Source organism: Podarcis cretensis (assembly GCF_951804945.1).
Source record: "Podarcis cretensis genome assembly, chromosome: 7".
NCBI lineage: Eukaryota > Metazoa > Chordata > Lepidosauria > Squamata > Lacertidae > Podarcis > Podarcis cretensis.
Genome location: NC_137176.1, coordinates 4,962,570 through 4,975,498, shown reverse-complemented (window position 1 = coordinate 4,975,498; position 12,929 = coordinate 4,962,570). Strand labels below are relative to the sequence as shown.

At 46.3% G+C, this 12,929-nt stretch overlaps 2 protein-coding genes across 5 annotated transcripts in view; one reads left to right on the top strand and one right to left on the bottom strand.

Moving 5' to 3' along the window:
• The window catches only part of ZMAT2 (zinc finger matrin-type 2), a gene marked incomplete at its 5' end in the record, with an annotated part of 29,574 nt that extends 29,134 nt beyond the window's left edge, over positions 1-440 (bottom strand). Inside the window, 2 exon segments of the mRNA XM_079983674.1 lie at positions 196-341; positions 344-440. Coding sequence (XP_079839800.1) covers positions 196-341; positions 344-440 — 243 coding nt within the window.
• The window catches only part of HARS1 (histidyl-tRNA synthetase 1), a 39,120-nt gene continuing 26,530 nt past the window's right edge, over positions 340-12,929 (top strand). Inside the window, exons 1-13 of one of the 4 annotated variants that reach the window (XM_079983602.1) lie at positions 340-461; positions 1,703-1,916; positions 3,427-3,510; positions 3,925-4,044; positions 6,055-6,150; positions 6,995-7,120; positions 7,734-7,841; positions 7,963-8,061; positions 8,339-8,432; positions 8,720-8,847; positions 8,937-9,176; positions 12,092-12,208; positions 12,731-12,877. In XM_079983602.1, the coding sequence (XP_079839728.1) occupies positions 1,812-1,916; positions 3,427-3,510; positions 3,925-4,044; positions 6,055-6,150; positions 6,995-7,120; positions 7,734-7,841; positions 7,963-8,061; positions 8,339-8,432; positions 8,720-8,847; positions 8,937-9,176; positions 12,092-12,208; positions 12,731-12,877 (1,464 nt within the window). In that variant the 5' untranslated portion in view covers positions 340-461; positions 1,703-1,811. The other 3 variants (XM_079983604.1, XM_079983603.1, XM_079983605.1) reach the window with 3 other exon arrangements.

The following is a 12,929-nucleotide window of genomic DNA, read 5'->3' as shown; positions in this document are numbered from 1 at the left end:
CGAACGGGGCCTGAGGGGGGGGTCTTCGGTGTCCCCCCTCCCCACGGGAGGCCGGTGGGCGCAGGGTGTGGGGGGGCAGGGGCGTGAGCTGAGGGGGCTTTCCGTCCCCGCCCCCCGAAATGCTTAAATGTTAAAACAAGGAACAGACAGAGCCCTTCCTTCCTCCTCCTTTTCCAAAGTAAGCCCATTACCTACCCCGCTGCCCGACGCCATCTTGCCCAGGAAGCGACCCGGTGAGTCGTAAAGTGTCGCGCGCCTCGCCGTTTCCCCCCCGCCTCTCCCGCCACGATCGTAAAGCACCGACAGGAAGCGGCGCCGGCCCTTAGCAAGTGCTTCCGGGTGCAGTGGCCGCCCGCGAGCACATAGAGCCAGCAGATGTTGAAGAGTGACACACGCAGCCTGGATGGCTTCGCCGAGATCCCTTCCTCCGCGGCCTCCATTTCCCACCGTTCAGAGCGCCGGTCAGCGGGCCGATATTGTTGTTTTTATCGGTTACACTTTAGCGATGCTTTGTAGTAACTTCTGGGAGTGAATTTCCGTTCATCTTCCTTCTCGCTGGTATTTTCAGGGTTAACTGTGTCGCGCACTGGTAGATTCAAAGGGTCTGTTGAATATCGCTTCATTTGATGCCTGTTGTTTTTAAAAATGACTTGCAATAATTACGGCTTACTTGGTGTTGGATCCGATTGTTACTAGGAGCGTGAACTTCATTGCCTGATCTGTTTCCCTCAGCTTGACAACCGCCTTGTGTGCATCAACGCAGAAAGGCGGTGTACAGATTCATTCAAAGAGGCGATAATGATGAGCATCAGGAATGTGAATATCATAATATAAGGTAGTTGGTCATCCCCACCCCAATCTGCTGTAACAAGCAACTCTCTACCCATATATTGTTTTGCTTTCTATTTATGTACCAATCCTGGGGGCTTGGCGGGGGGGGGGGGGAGCAGCGTGCTGGTGGTGTAATATTGAACAGCTCATTGTGGAAAAGTGGCATATAAATAAATTCGATCAATCAATAAGTTCCTGGAGATGCAAATTTCCCCATCTGCCATGAATCCAGTAGGTGGTGGCCTTTGGCAAACCAACATTTCCTTCTTGGTCCTCAGATTCGGTGCCCATCTGCTAAAGCGTAGGGATTAAATATTTTAATTTTCACTAAAACCCCACCTCATTGTCACTTCAGCCTGGCCAATCTTAAAGGGCAGCTGTGTGAGGACTGTTCAGCTAATGGGGGAGCTGGTGACAGGGGCCCAAAGTGGCAGACTTGGGCCTAGCTGACCTGGCTTCATATCTCCCGGCCAGTCACAGAACTCGCTAAGTGATCCTTGGAGCAGCAATTTCCTTTCACAGCCTTTCTCTTCTAGGTTTGGGGAAGGTGTGTGTATATTATGCATGTGTACTTGAGCTCTGGAGAAAGCATGGTATAAAAATGTCACAAATATAACCAGCAGCGTGTTGTAAAATGATCCAATCATTAAGCAGATTTCTTAGCTGCATTGCACAACATCCAAGAGTGTAGGTCCAATCTCCTGGGGGGCATGTTAATAAGAACAACCGCTCATCGTTTCCAGGAGCAATGCACTCGGGATTTGCCTATTCACATAGTAATGGGTGGCTTATGTGACTTCCCCACTAAAAGGAATTTTGTCATTCGGTTTTCCTTTTCTCTCCTTTCTTCATGCTGTATACTTCACAACAGTGTCTATGGCTAACTAGAATACAAGAAGTTCCTATCTGGCACAGCAAGACCTGAAATATCTGCAGTGGGGAACTCCATCTGCTGAGGTTAATTGCATAAATTCCCCACCATGCATTGGATCTGTCCCTTCTTCGCAAAAGCTTCCTACAGGAGTCGGCACCTGCCAGTGCAGTTATGCATCCTACGAGCCTTTTCCAGTCATCTCCCAAATCAGGTGTGTTTCATTTTCCACAGCTTCATCATCTAGTTCTTAGACTTTTATGTTGTTAAGTTTTGAAGTACAGTGGTACCTTGGGATGCAAATGGGATCCATTCCGGAGCCCCGTTCACATCCTGAAACGAACGTAACCCGTGTCCGCGCGTCTGCGCGTCATGTTTTGGTGCTTCTGTGCATGCGCGTGACATCATTTTGACGGTCTGCGCGTGCGGTGAAACCCGGAAGTAACATGCTCCATTACTTCCGGGTCGCCGCAGAGCGCAACCCGAAAATGCTTAACCCAAAGCGTATTCATCCAGAGGTATGACTGCATCTGATTTACAGCAATACAGGAAGGTAAGTGTTGGTAAAAGTCTATTGTTCCTCCTTTTGTGCTTGGGTGTGCAGAAAAGCATTGCTACTGTTTGAGAATCATGAAATCTTAGGGATTTTTGAGGTCGATTCCGATTTTCTGGATAGAGTCAGTGGAACAGACTCCTTCAGAAGGTAGTGGACTGTCCTTCATTGGAGGTTTTTAAGCCGAGCAGGGGGTTGGGCTAGATAACCCTTAGGGACCCTTCTAACGCCATGATTCTATTATTACGTCAGGCACCTGTAGCTCTGATTTTTTACTCAAATCTGTCTCTAAATGTTAGCCAGGCAAAAGTATTCATGTAATAGTTATTTTGGCCATCTTCTTTGTCAATGTGTCTTTTTTATTTACAAAGCACTCTTGCAGCCCTAGTATCTTTCATTCTGTCAGGTTGTACTAATGCAGCACTTGGGGGATGTCATTAATTGCTGGTAAAGCATACAGTTTGCACACATGGGAATATTGAATGTTGCCTTATACTAAGTCAGACCATTGGTCCATCTAGCTCAGTATTGTTAACACTTTGCAGCAACCCAGTGGTGGCTTTCTTGCGTTTCAGACATGGATCTCTTCCAGCCCCACCTGGAGACATTGGGAACTTCTGTATGCAAAGCATGTGCTCTGTCCCAGAGCTGCAGCTCTTCCTTACCACATATGTTTGGTCCCTTATTCAGTCCTTGACATCTCTTGTTAAAAGAATTTCTGGTAGCTGGATTAGGAAAGCACATTCTGTCTGTCTGATAGCCTTGGAAATTGCAATCAGATAGATTGGTGCTAGATGGACCAATGGTCTGATTCAGTACAGCAGTAAGTAAAGAGTGAATCTATCAGGATAGCTCAGCTGAAAGCAGATAAGGTAGCAGGCACAAGAGCAGGAGATCCTAGGCTTGTAGCTTGTTAACAAGGTACTCCTCAGGAAAGTTTTCAGGACTTCAACAAATGGACTAAATCTCTTTGAGGATGTTATCTTTAGAGACAAATATTATCACTTACCTGCTTTCTAGGTCACCACTAAAACCTAGAATACTTTTAATGAAATTTCTGTAGAATGAAATGTACAAATGTTAACATAGACTCTGAACCCTGTGCTTGTATTTTGTGACAGTAACAGTTCAGTCCTGTCTGTTTTATCAAACCTGCTCTACTGTTTTCCAGGTGATTGAAGATGTAATAAATCGGCCATCGTCACAGCTGGGAACTGCTACAGAAAAAGGAAACGTGATTATAAAAACTGCCAAAGTAATTCTCCACTTCAGCTACCCATCTGGGTCTTCTGTGTTCTGCTTCCTCTCCCAGAGTCCCCTTCAAGGGCTGTTTGGCTCTAGTCCTCCCTGCAGTGGAACAAGCTGTACATCATCCTCTGCACAATCCAGCCATTTCCCATAGAGCATGCAGCTTTTTAAAAAGCTTAATCTGCTGCTTGTTCAATTTTGTTCTCCCAATCACTTTCTATTATTTTTAGCTGTACTTGATTCTTATTTGGAGCTTTTGGGCATAGATCCAAATATTTAGTATTCAACTATTGAAGCATCTGGAAGCCCTTCAATAATTGGCTCTTGTTACTATTATAACTGTGTAATTTTTATTCAGCACTTCCTGCATTTAAAAAGATCTCTTCTAACCCCCCGCCTTTTCCTCTGCCTGGACCCTTAGGGCACCAGGGATTTTAGCCCAAAGCAGATGGTCATTCGAGAAAAAATCTTCAGCACCATAATCAGCTGTTTCAAACGTCATGGAGCTGCAACAATAGATACCCCTGTGTTTGAGCGGAAGGTGAGGACAGTCACTTAAATCTTTTCTTTCAGAAATGGAACTGGCTCTAATGGCTGACAAAATCATCTGACCTGTATCTCTTGAATTCTGCACATAGGTTGCTTCAATTCCATTAGATTCAGTAGAACTGAAACTCTGGATTAAGCCTTAGGCAAAAGATGGAAACTTTTGTAGGTTGACTCAACTGGTTTTGGTGCCACTTAGTTCCAGATCAGTAGGACAAGTGTATGAAGCATAGCTTCTGCCATAGAAAATGCACTTGTTCTTTTCATGAAGCTGGAGCTTTCAGGTCTGGTTCAAATGCTTCCAGTACACACTGGTACAGGACATGCAATCATTTGTAGAAAACAAGAAGCACTGAATAAATGTAACTTGTTTTCTTCTCCTCCAACTCTTGCGCAGTATCATTATTAGTTAAGCCATGTTCTGCCTACACGTTTCCTATAGGCATCTGGTTGACCACTGTGAGAACAGGATTCTGGACTAGATGGCCGGATCCAGCAGGCTGTTCTTACAAGGCAGAGCAAATAATAAATATTTCAGTGTTGCACAAGTCAGCTTTCCATGTTACACAGCCCTTTGTTTTGCGTGTCGAGACCCCGCAACCACCCCGTCGTTGGAAATAACTCACACAAGGACACAGATATTAGGTTTATGTTACTGGGCAAATTTTGGCCACAGCTTTATTGAATTACAGAATGTGAACGATATTGGCTTAGGCATTGATTGGACCTGACTATATCTGACTCCTGCCCATTGTGCAGGAAGTCCAGTAAGGGTAAGCCACTGGTAGGGGGAGCCCTGTCGATGCAAACCAACTCAAGCTCCTCCTTCGGGGTCGTGTCAAGGCCCTAGCCCCCATCTGGGCTTCTGACAAGATCAACACCCCCGGATTCCTTTAACGGAATACCCTTAAGCATGGAGGGGCAGGTGATGGCCACACCTCCCCTCCCCCACACAAGGTCAAACAATGCCTAACCGCAACCCTAACAAAGTTGTGACGATTGCTACGAGGTAGGTTAAAACCAAGTGGCCAGTTCCAATTTGCCAAGTGGAAAAATTACTACCAGGCCCCTCGGACAACCAAGGCCACCAACCAAAGTCCAAAGCAAGGCCATTGCCTAACCTGCAAAATAGGGAGGGAGGGCGGGTGATTGAGGAAGCAAGCCAAAGAGGAAGTTCTCTGGCTCGCTCCTCCATTTAAACGGCCCTGGCCAGACACCCCCGGCCAGTGGATTGGCTGGCCGGGCTCTGACATGGCCGGGATCCCCTGGGTAACGGGACAAAGTCCCTCGCCCCCAGTGGGGAGTGGGTGGCCACACGGTCCACCACAATTCCTCCCCACTGGGAAGTGGAGCGGATTAATCGGTCATAAAATATGTTCTACCTGTTGGGTGATAAGCAGCACGGATAAAGCCAGCAGAAGATGCTCAGCCCCAAAACTAAGATATACAAATTGCCTACACAGCATTGGCACCATATCCCTTCCCAAACAACATGGTGGAAGGAAATCCTAATAGGGCCATTTCTAAAAAGATACTATCCCAAGGACTCTCAGGGTACTTCAGAGGGTGGAGAAACATTGAGCTTTAGCAGAGCCTATGAAGCTGCCCATGGAAGGATGTGGCCTTTCAGGTATCCCTGACCCAGCTGTGTAGGGATTTAAAGGTCAGCACCAGCAACTTGAATTGGGCTTGGAAACCCACTGGGAGGCCATGCAAGATTGGCATTGTGCTCTCTTTGACTCAGCTCAGTCAAAAGTCTAATGGCAGTATTCTGTAATGGTATTTCTGAGAATGCTTCAAAGGCAGCCCATATAAAGCACATTACAGTGCTCTAGTCTAGATATGACCAAAGCATGAATTCCCTGTGGCTAGGTACAGAATTACTTCCTTAAAAGGAAATATTATTGGGGACGGGGGTTACGTAATGATATATCCCACAATATTAAACACTGGTCCATACTTGACAAAATATACTGTGTTTCTTTTTGTTTTCTTTTTCTTCAAGGACCTCTTGTTTGATCACTATGGGGAGGAATCAAAGCTGGTTTATGAGCTGAAAGACCAAGCGGGAGAGTTGCTGTGTCTTCGCTATGACTTGACTGTATCCTACCAAAGGATAGGAAACCCTCCTTTACAGTGGGGGTTGCTGTCTTTCTTGGGTAAGATAGTCGAATTAGGACATGGCAACTTTGCCTCTTCCTTAAGAATGGAGATCATGTTGTATCCTGCATGCCAGTGATTGCTGTTGAATATAAGTTAAAAAATGCAACTGGTTCAGAAGACAGCTACCACTTTTTATTGGATTGTGGTTATGGGGAGCACATAAGATCAAAGTGTTTACAGTTACCCTGCTTCCAGTGTGATTCTGGGAACAACCAAGTATGCTGATGTTGAAGTTTAAAGCCCTAAATGGTGCAAGGGTAGCATACCTTAGGCATAAGGGGTATCTTGTCCCAAGAAAGCCTCCAAAACAGTTGAGATCTTTTTGGGAAGTGCTGCTCCACATTCCATTTGTTAGGAAGATTCTTACATCCAAGCCAGAGCATGTTATCTCCTCTTTTGTGCTACAGCTTTGAAATGTTCTACCTAGAGAGACTCTCCTTGCTTTGCCTCTACTAAGTTTTAGGTTTTTGCTATTTTTTCTGTCTTGGATCTATCATACATTTAGAAATGACAGTGAGTAAGTGAGAGAAGATATTTTCGACATTTAATGTAAGAGAACCATAGAAACACACCTAATTGTATATGTTCTTCAGAAATATTCTTCTGCAGCTTTTTCGAAGACATGTCTGCAACTGCTTTTAAACTTGTGCTTTTCAGAAGGCACTGGAACTAGCTATTCGTGAAGTAGGAGTGACATAATAGCAACCGTAAGACTGCTGACAAAACAAGATTGTTCTTGCTCTGTGAACAACACACCATTTTTCTTAACAAAGGCTTCCCAGGTGCCATTTGCTCGTTATTTGGCCATGAACAAAGTTTCCCATTTTAAACGCTATCACATTGCAAAAGTCTACAGACGTGAGAGCCCATCATTGGCAACGGGACGCTACAGAGAATTCTGCCAGTGTGTAAGTATTTGCAGGTTTCTCATCTATTGGGACGCGGGTGGCGCTGTGGGTAAAACCTCAGTGCCTAGGGCTTGCCGATCGCATGGTCGGCGGTTCGAATCCCCGCGGCGGGGTGAGCTCCCGTCGGTCGGGTCCAGCTCCTGCCCACCTAGCAGTTCGAAAGCACCCCTAAGTGCAAGTAGCAGGAAGGTAAACGCTTTATAGCAGGAAGGTAAACGGCGTTTCCGTGTGCTGTGCTGGTGCTGGCTCGCCAGAGCAGCTTTGTCACGCTGGCCATGTGACCCAGAAGTGTCTCCGGACAATGCTGGCCCCCGGCCTCTTAAGTGAGATGGGCGCACAACCCTAGACACGGACACGACTGGCCCGTATGGGCATGGGTACCTTTACCTTTACCTTACATCTATGGATAGAGAGTGAGCACTATGGAAGTTTCCTCCCTCAAAATATCAGGCTGGGGTAGGTAGGGAGCAGAGGGATTGCAAGAGAGTTGAGTGCTGATACAAGTTTTGCCTTCCTTGCACTTCTGGGAGATGGAAGTGGTTTGTTGAATATTTCTGCTAATGACCCCTAGGCTCTGCTTCTGTGATTTTGATTGCTGCCTTCTGTGCTCTAGGATTTTGACATTGCTGGCCAATATGACCCCATGATTCCTGATGCAGAATGCCTGAAGGTCATGCACGAGATCCTAAGTGCCCTGCAGTTTGGAGATTTCCTCATCAAAGTAAGAGAGCTTACAAGCCTGTGAAAAATGAAAATGGGGTGAAAGTCAAAGTGGAAGAAAGGAATACTGAAATGAGTGACTTTATAGTGACTTCTACAGAACATTTCTTCTTTTTCTCCAGATCAATGAAAGGCGTATTTTGAATGGGATCTTTACAATGTGTGGTGTTCCCAGTACCAAATTTGAAACAGCTTGCTGTACCCTTGACAAGCTGGGCAAGGTAAACAGTTAAAGAATATTCCGTTTTAATCTGCTAAGCCTGGACGACATCTTAAAACAGCTCAGCTGTGTTGTCATTGAGCATACACCAAATAAGTGGAATAATAATTATTATTAGGCCTTGGCAAACTGCCATTCCTCATGCCTCTGTCACATAAATATTGGTAAAACTATCTGTTTAAATGGTCTATTGCTAGCAAAGAGTTTTAGAGATCAGCCAGGAGAAGAACTGCTTTAGTTGAGCATATGCCAAGCTAATTCTCTCCTCTCCTCCACAGGTGACATGGAAGGAAGTGAAAAGTGAGATGGTTGAAGAGGATGGGATTTCTCCAGATGCTGTAGATCGCATTGGTGAATATGTTCAGCTCCATGGTGAGTTTCAATTTAGGCACCATTTAGTGTGTACGTACTTGATCCCTAGTCTGACACAGCCAGACTGGCTGAGAACTCATGCATGTTTCTGTGCAGATCAAGTGCCCTGCTGCTATTTGCTGTGCTCATAGAATTATGTTCTGGCTCAAGTAGTGTTGAGAGAATTGGAAACATTTCGAACTGGGCAAGGAGTAGCAGCCATGAAAAAGACTAAAATTGACGGACCAAGTGTTGTGGAGACTGCTGGAGTTGGAGCCTCTTCCACCGTGTATTTGTCTCTCCTGCAGGGGGGATATGTCTGATTGAGAAGCTACTTCAGGATCCAAAGCTGTCGCAGAGTAAGCAGGCCATAGAAGGACTGGAGGACATGAAGTTGCTGTTTGAATACCTTACCCTGTTTGGAATCATAGATCAGGTGAGTTGGGATATTACATTAGCCCTTTCTGGCTTTTCCTGGCGTTCTTTCACTCTTGCCTACTAATGAGATTCCTGGCCTCATTGCAGGTAACCATGGACCTGAGTCTGGCTCGTGGTCTAAATTATTACACTGGCGTGATCTTTGAGGCTGTGCTGCTGCACCAACAAAGTGACGCAAAGGAGTCTCTCAGGATAGGCAGTGTGGCTGCCGGTGGGCGCTATGATGGACTTGTAGCAAAATTTGACCCCAAAGGGAAAAAGGTGCCTTGTGTTGGAGTGAGCATTGGTGTTGAAAGGATCTTTTCCATCCTAGAACAGAATGCTGAGGTAAGAGTTATTCTTAATGCGTGATCAGAAAGGAAATGATAGAGTTGCATATCACATGTCATCTAAAGTAGTGAGAAAGTAGCAATTCCTTTTCTTTGGTCTATCGGCCATGGATATTACTTGAATGTGTTATTTAAGCCAAATATTTAATACATTATGATTCTTGGCATGCCTTCTTTTTCATGAAAACTTCATACAACACACCTTCCTATCAGCAGGAAGAAAGGGAGACCTATCAAAACCTGACTTTGAATGTTTAAGTTAGTTTTTTTAAGCAGGCTTTTAAAACAGTAAATAATATAAGCAGATATTTGGTTTAAAGTCACTATATCTAGTTTTATTTCTTTTAAATGGTGCTTTTTTGACAAGGTTTGTTTTTTATTTGATTTTTATTCTGTTAATTCTTCTATGAACTTCATTTGTTGCTGGAGAGGTACAAATTTCCTGTGCTCTCCTGGTTTGCCTGTCTTATGCAGGAAAGCAAAATCACTGATGCTTATTTAACACTGCACTCGGATCTTGGGGAAAGTTCCACTAAAATATTCAGGGCAGGGTTTTAGCAATGCATGAGGGAATGGCTGCATCTTTTAATGGACAACAGAAAGCAATACTGAACTATTGCTTGACTTCTTCAATACCAGCCCTCTTATGCAATGAAAGAAGATACAAATTCTCATACCCTACAAATAACCCAGAGATGCATTTTAAATAAAAGGACACATTCTACTCATGTAAAAACACGCTGATTCCCGGACTGTCCACGAGCCAGATTTAGAAGGCGATTGGGCCGGATCCGGCCCCCGGGCCTTAGTTTGCCTACACATGGTGTATGCTGATGTTACCGCGGGGTGTTGGAGGAAGGGTAGTACCTCTGTTGGTGGACTCAGCTCTCACCTGTGCCTCCCAGAAGCTGTCAGCATGCAACAGCAGCCACACCCTGGGAATGACTTCAAATGGCTGTCTAAACCTGGTGAGGGTAGTCAATGGGTCTCAAACCCTCAGTGAGTTAGGGACTTTCTCTGCATGCAAAGACAGGCTCTGGCGGATTGAGCAGATGAGACCATTAGTGGGTCTAATGATCAAGAAGGCATTGTGCACATGCTGTAGAGGGAAGTGAGGGGCAGATGGGGCTCATCAACCTGGGAAGGTAGCCCATCTAGGGGAAGAAAAGCTCTGATCCTAAGCCTCCTCTGCCTTGTGGGATATATTTGGGGAAAGCAAAGGCTAAGGAATACAGTGGTGCCTCGCAAGACGAAAAGAATCCGTTCCGTGATTCTCTTCGTCTAGCGGTTTTTTCGTCTTGCGAAGCAAGCCCATTGACGGCTTAGCGGCTTTTTGCGGCTTATCAGCTTAGCGGATAAGTGGCTTAGCGGCTTAGAAAAAGGGTGGGGAAAGGGGAAAAAAGTCGGAAAAACTCGCAAGACATTTCGTCTTGCGAAGCAAGCACATAGGGAAATTCGTTTTGCGAAGCGCCTCCAAAACGGAAAACCCTTTCGTCTAGCAGGTTTTTCGTCTTGCGAGGCGTTCGTCTTGCAGGGCACCACTGTAAACCCTACACAAATCCAGAGTGGAGTCCCTAAGATGGTTGGATGGTGTCTTGTATGCCACCTTCTGGCAATTCCTGCAGCCAAGCTGGTGCCAAACATCATGCTCTGCTTTCCTTTGGACCATGTCAGCGAGACTGAGAGGAGAGTCTTGTTGTCTAGGCAGCCAAGGCCCTGCATATGCATATTGCCCAGGCTTGCACCCCCAGAGAGGTCACTTTGCTGCTGCTAACGCAGTGCTTTGACTTCGTCCCCAGAGGCACACTCCATTGTCTCTCGAGACAGATGAATACCAACAACCACAACAAAATGTGACAGCATCAGTGCTTTTAGTTCTCCTCTTTTATCTTTTTAATTTTAGTATACTGTATACCTAATCATATTTTGGAATTTAGATAAGTACGTGTCAGAGCTGCCTCTAGGTCCCAGCTCACAGAGGACCAACGCTAGGCTGTAGTTATGTACAAAAGTCTTTATTGAGGTTCAGTTTCCATTTCAAAGCCGCAGCGCGCAGCTCTACGTCTCAACCCTAGACCGGCGAAGTCCCGTCTGAGTCTCCGCCCCTTCCACACCAGTTTAAGACTCTCGCTTTGCTCCACCTCTTCCTAAGTTCCTTTCTCCTCTGGGCCCTCCTGCCCGCTAGGGTTTCATCCTTTCTGGACTCCTCTGACACTGACCCTGATGATTCTTCCCCCTCCTTCCGGCGGGCTTTAGGACCTGGTTCCCTATCCGGGCTACCTTCTGTGCCGCTCGCCTGTACATTTGAACTTGGCGCGCGCGCCCAGCCTGCAACTTTCCTCTTGACCGTTCCCTCGCTCTCCGATGGAGGCGTGGCCACCCCTGACTCATCTTCTCTCGCTGGTGGTGAATATGTGGGCTCTGATACCTGGGACTCCTCCCCCCCACTACGCTCTGGTGGGGAAGCTTGTCCTGATTTCCAACTGCTGCTCTGGGAGTCCCCGCTGGCCCCTTGTTTCTGGGGTGTCCCCCTTGGGTCCCCCCTTGCCCTGCCCATCGGCGCCCCCTTCTGTGAATCTTCCGATTCGCTGGAGAGGCTCACGGAATCTATCGGGCTGCTGTCATCCACTCCTACGCTGCCCTCGGATTGTTCCCCCTCGCTCTCCATCTCCTCTCCTCCCTGCGCTCCCGCTGAGTCCCTGACAGTACGGATGGCCAACTTCTTAAAATTAGCAATGAAACTAGACTTCATTGGAAAAAGAAAAAGTACAAAAGCAGCATTATTAGAGCGCATTTATTAGGACCAGTTTCCAGGTCTCAACAAAGACTTGAACTGAGTTGTGGCTTGATTGGTAAATACTGTAATAAGGTTTCAGTTGCTCTGATGAGCTTCTGTCCCTGCTCCCCCTTCAGATGTCCAAGGAGAAGATCCGTGCAACAGAGACGGAAGTGCTGGTGGCAGCTGCTCAGAAGAACTTCCTTGCAGAGAGAATAAAGCTCATCTCTGAACTGTGGGGTGCTGGCATCAAGGTAACACTGAGGAGTCAGGCTATACTGCTGCATTTCTAGAAGCTAGCATTACCGTATTTTTCGCCCTATAGGACGCAGTTTTCCCCCTCCAAAAATGAAGGGGGAATGTGTGTGCATCCTACGGGGCGAATGCAGGCTTCGGACAGATATCCGCAAGCCTGGAGGGCCCGGCAGGAGTTCCTGCTGGGCTCCCAAGGCTTGCGGAGAGCAGCCTGTTCCCCCCCAAAAAAAAAAACTAGGTGCGCCCTATTGGCCAGTGCGCCCTATAGGGCGAAAAATATGGTATTTGAGTCCAAAGTACAAGGAAGTGGGAGAGCCTTCTCAGAGAATAAGGTCATAACCAGGCCCTCCAGCCTGTTTCATGCTTGATGCAGACCTGAAATTTAGGGACAGCATCAGGCTCTGATTTGGTAGAAAGCCTGTATAGTAGTGCTGATGATTCAAATAAATATCTGGGCAGTTCACTTGCTACTACACTCGGTGTGAAGGTCTAACTTTCCAATCACTGTGAATTTATTTCAGGCAGAGATGCTGTATAAGAAAAACCCCAAACTTCTGAACCAACTTCAGTACTGTGAAAAACATGGCATCCCACTTGTTCTCATCATAGGGGAAGAGGAGCAGAAAGATGGAGTTGTAAAACTTCGGGATGTCTCTAGCAGGAAAGAGGTTGGTGTTTCAAAGCAGGCTACCAGAATCCATTGATCTGTCACTCATTTTA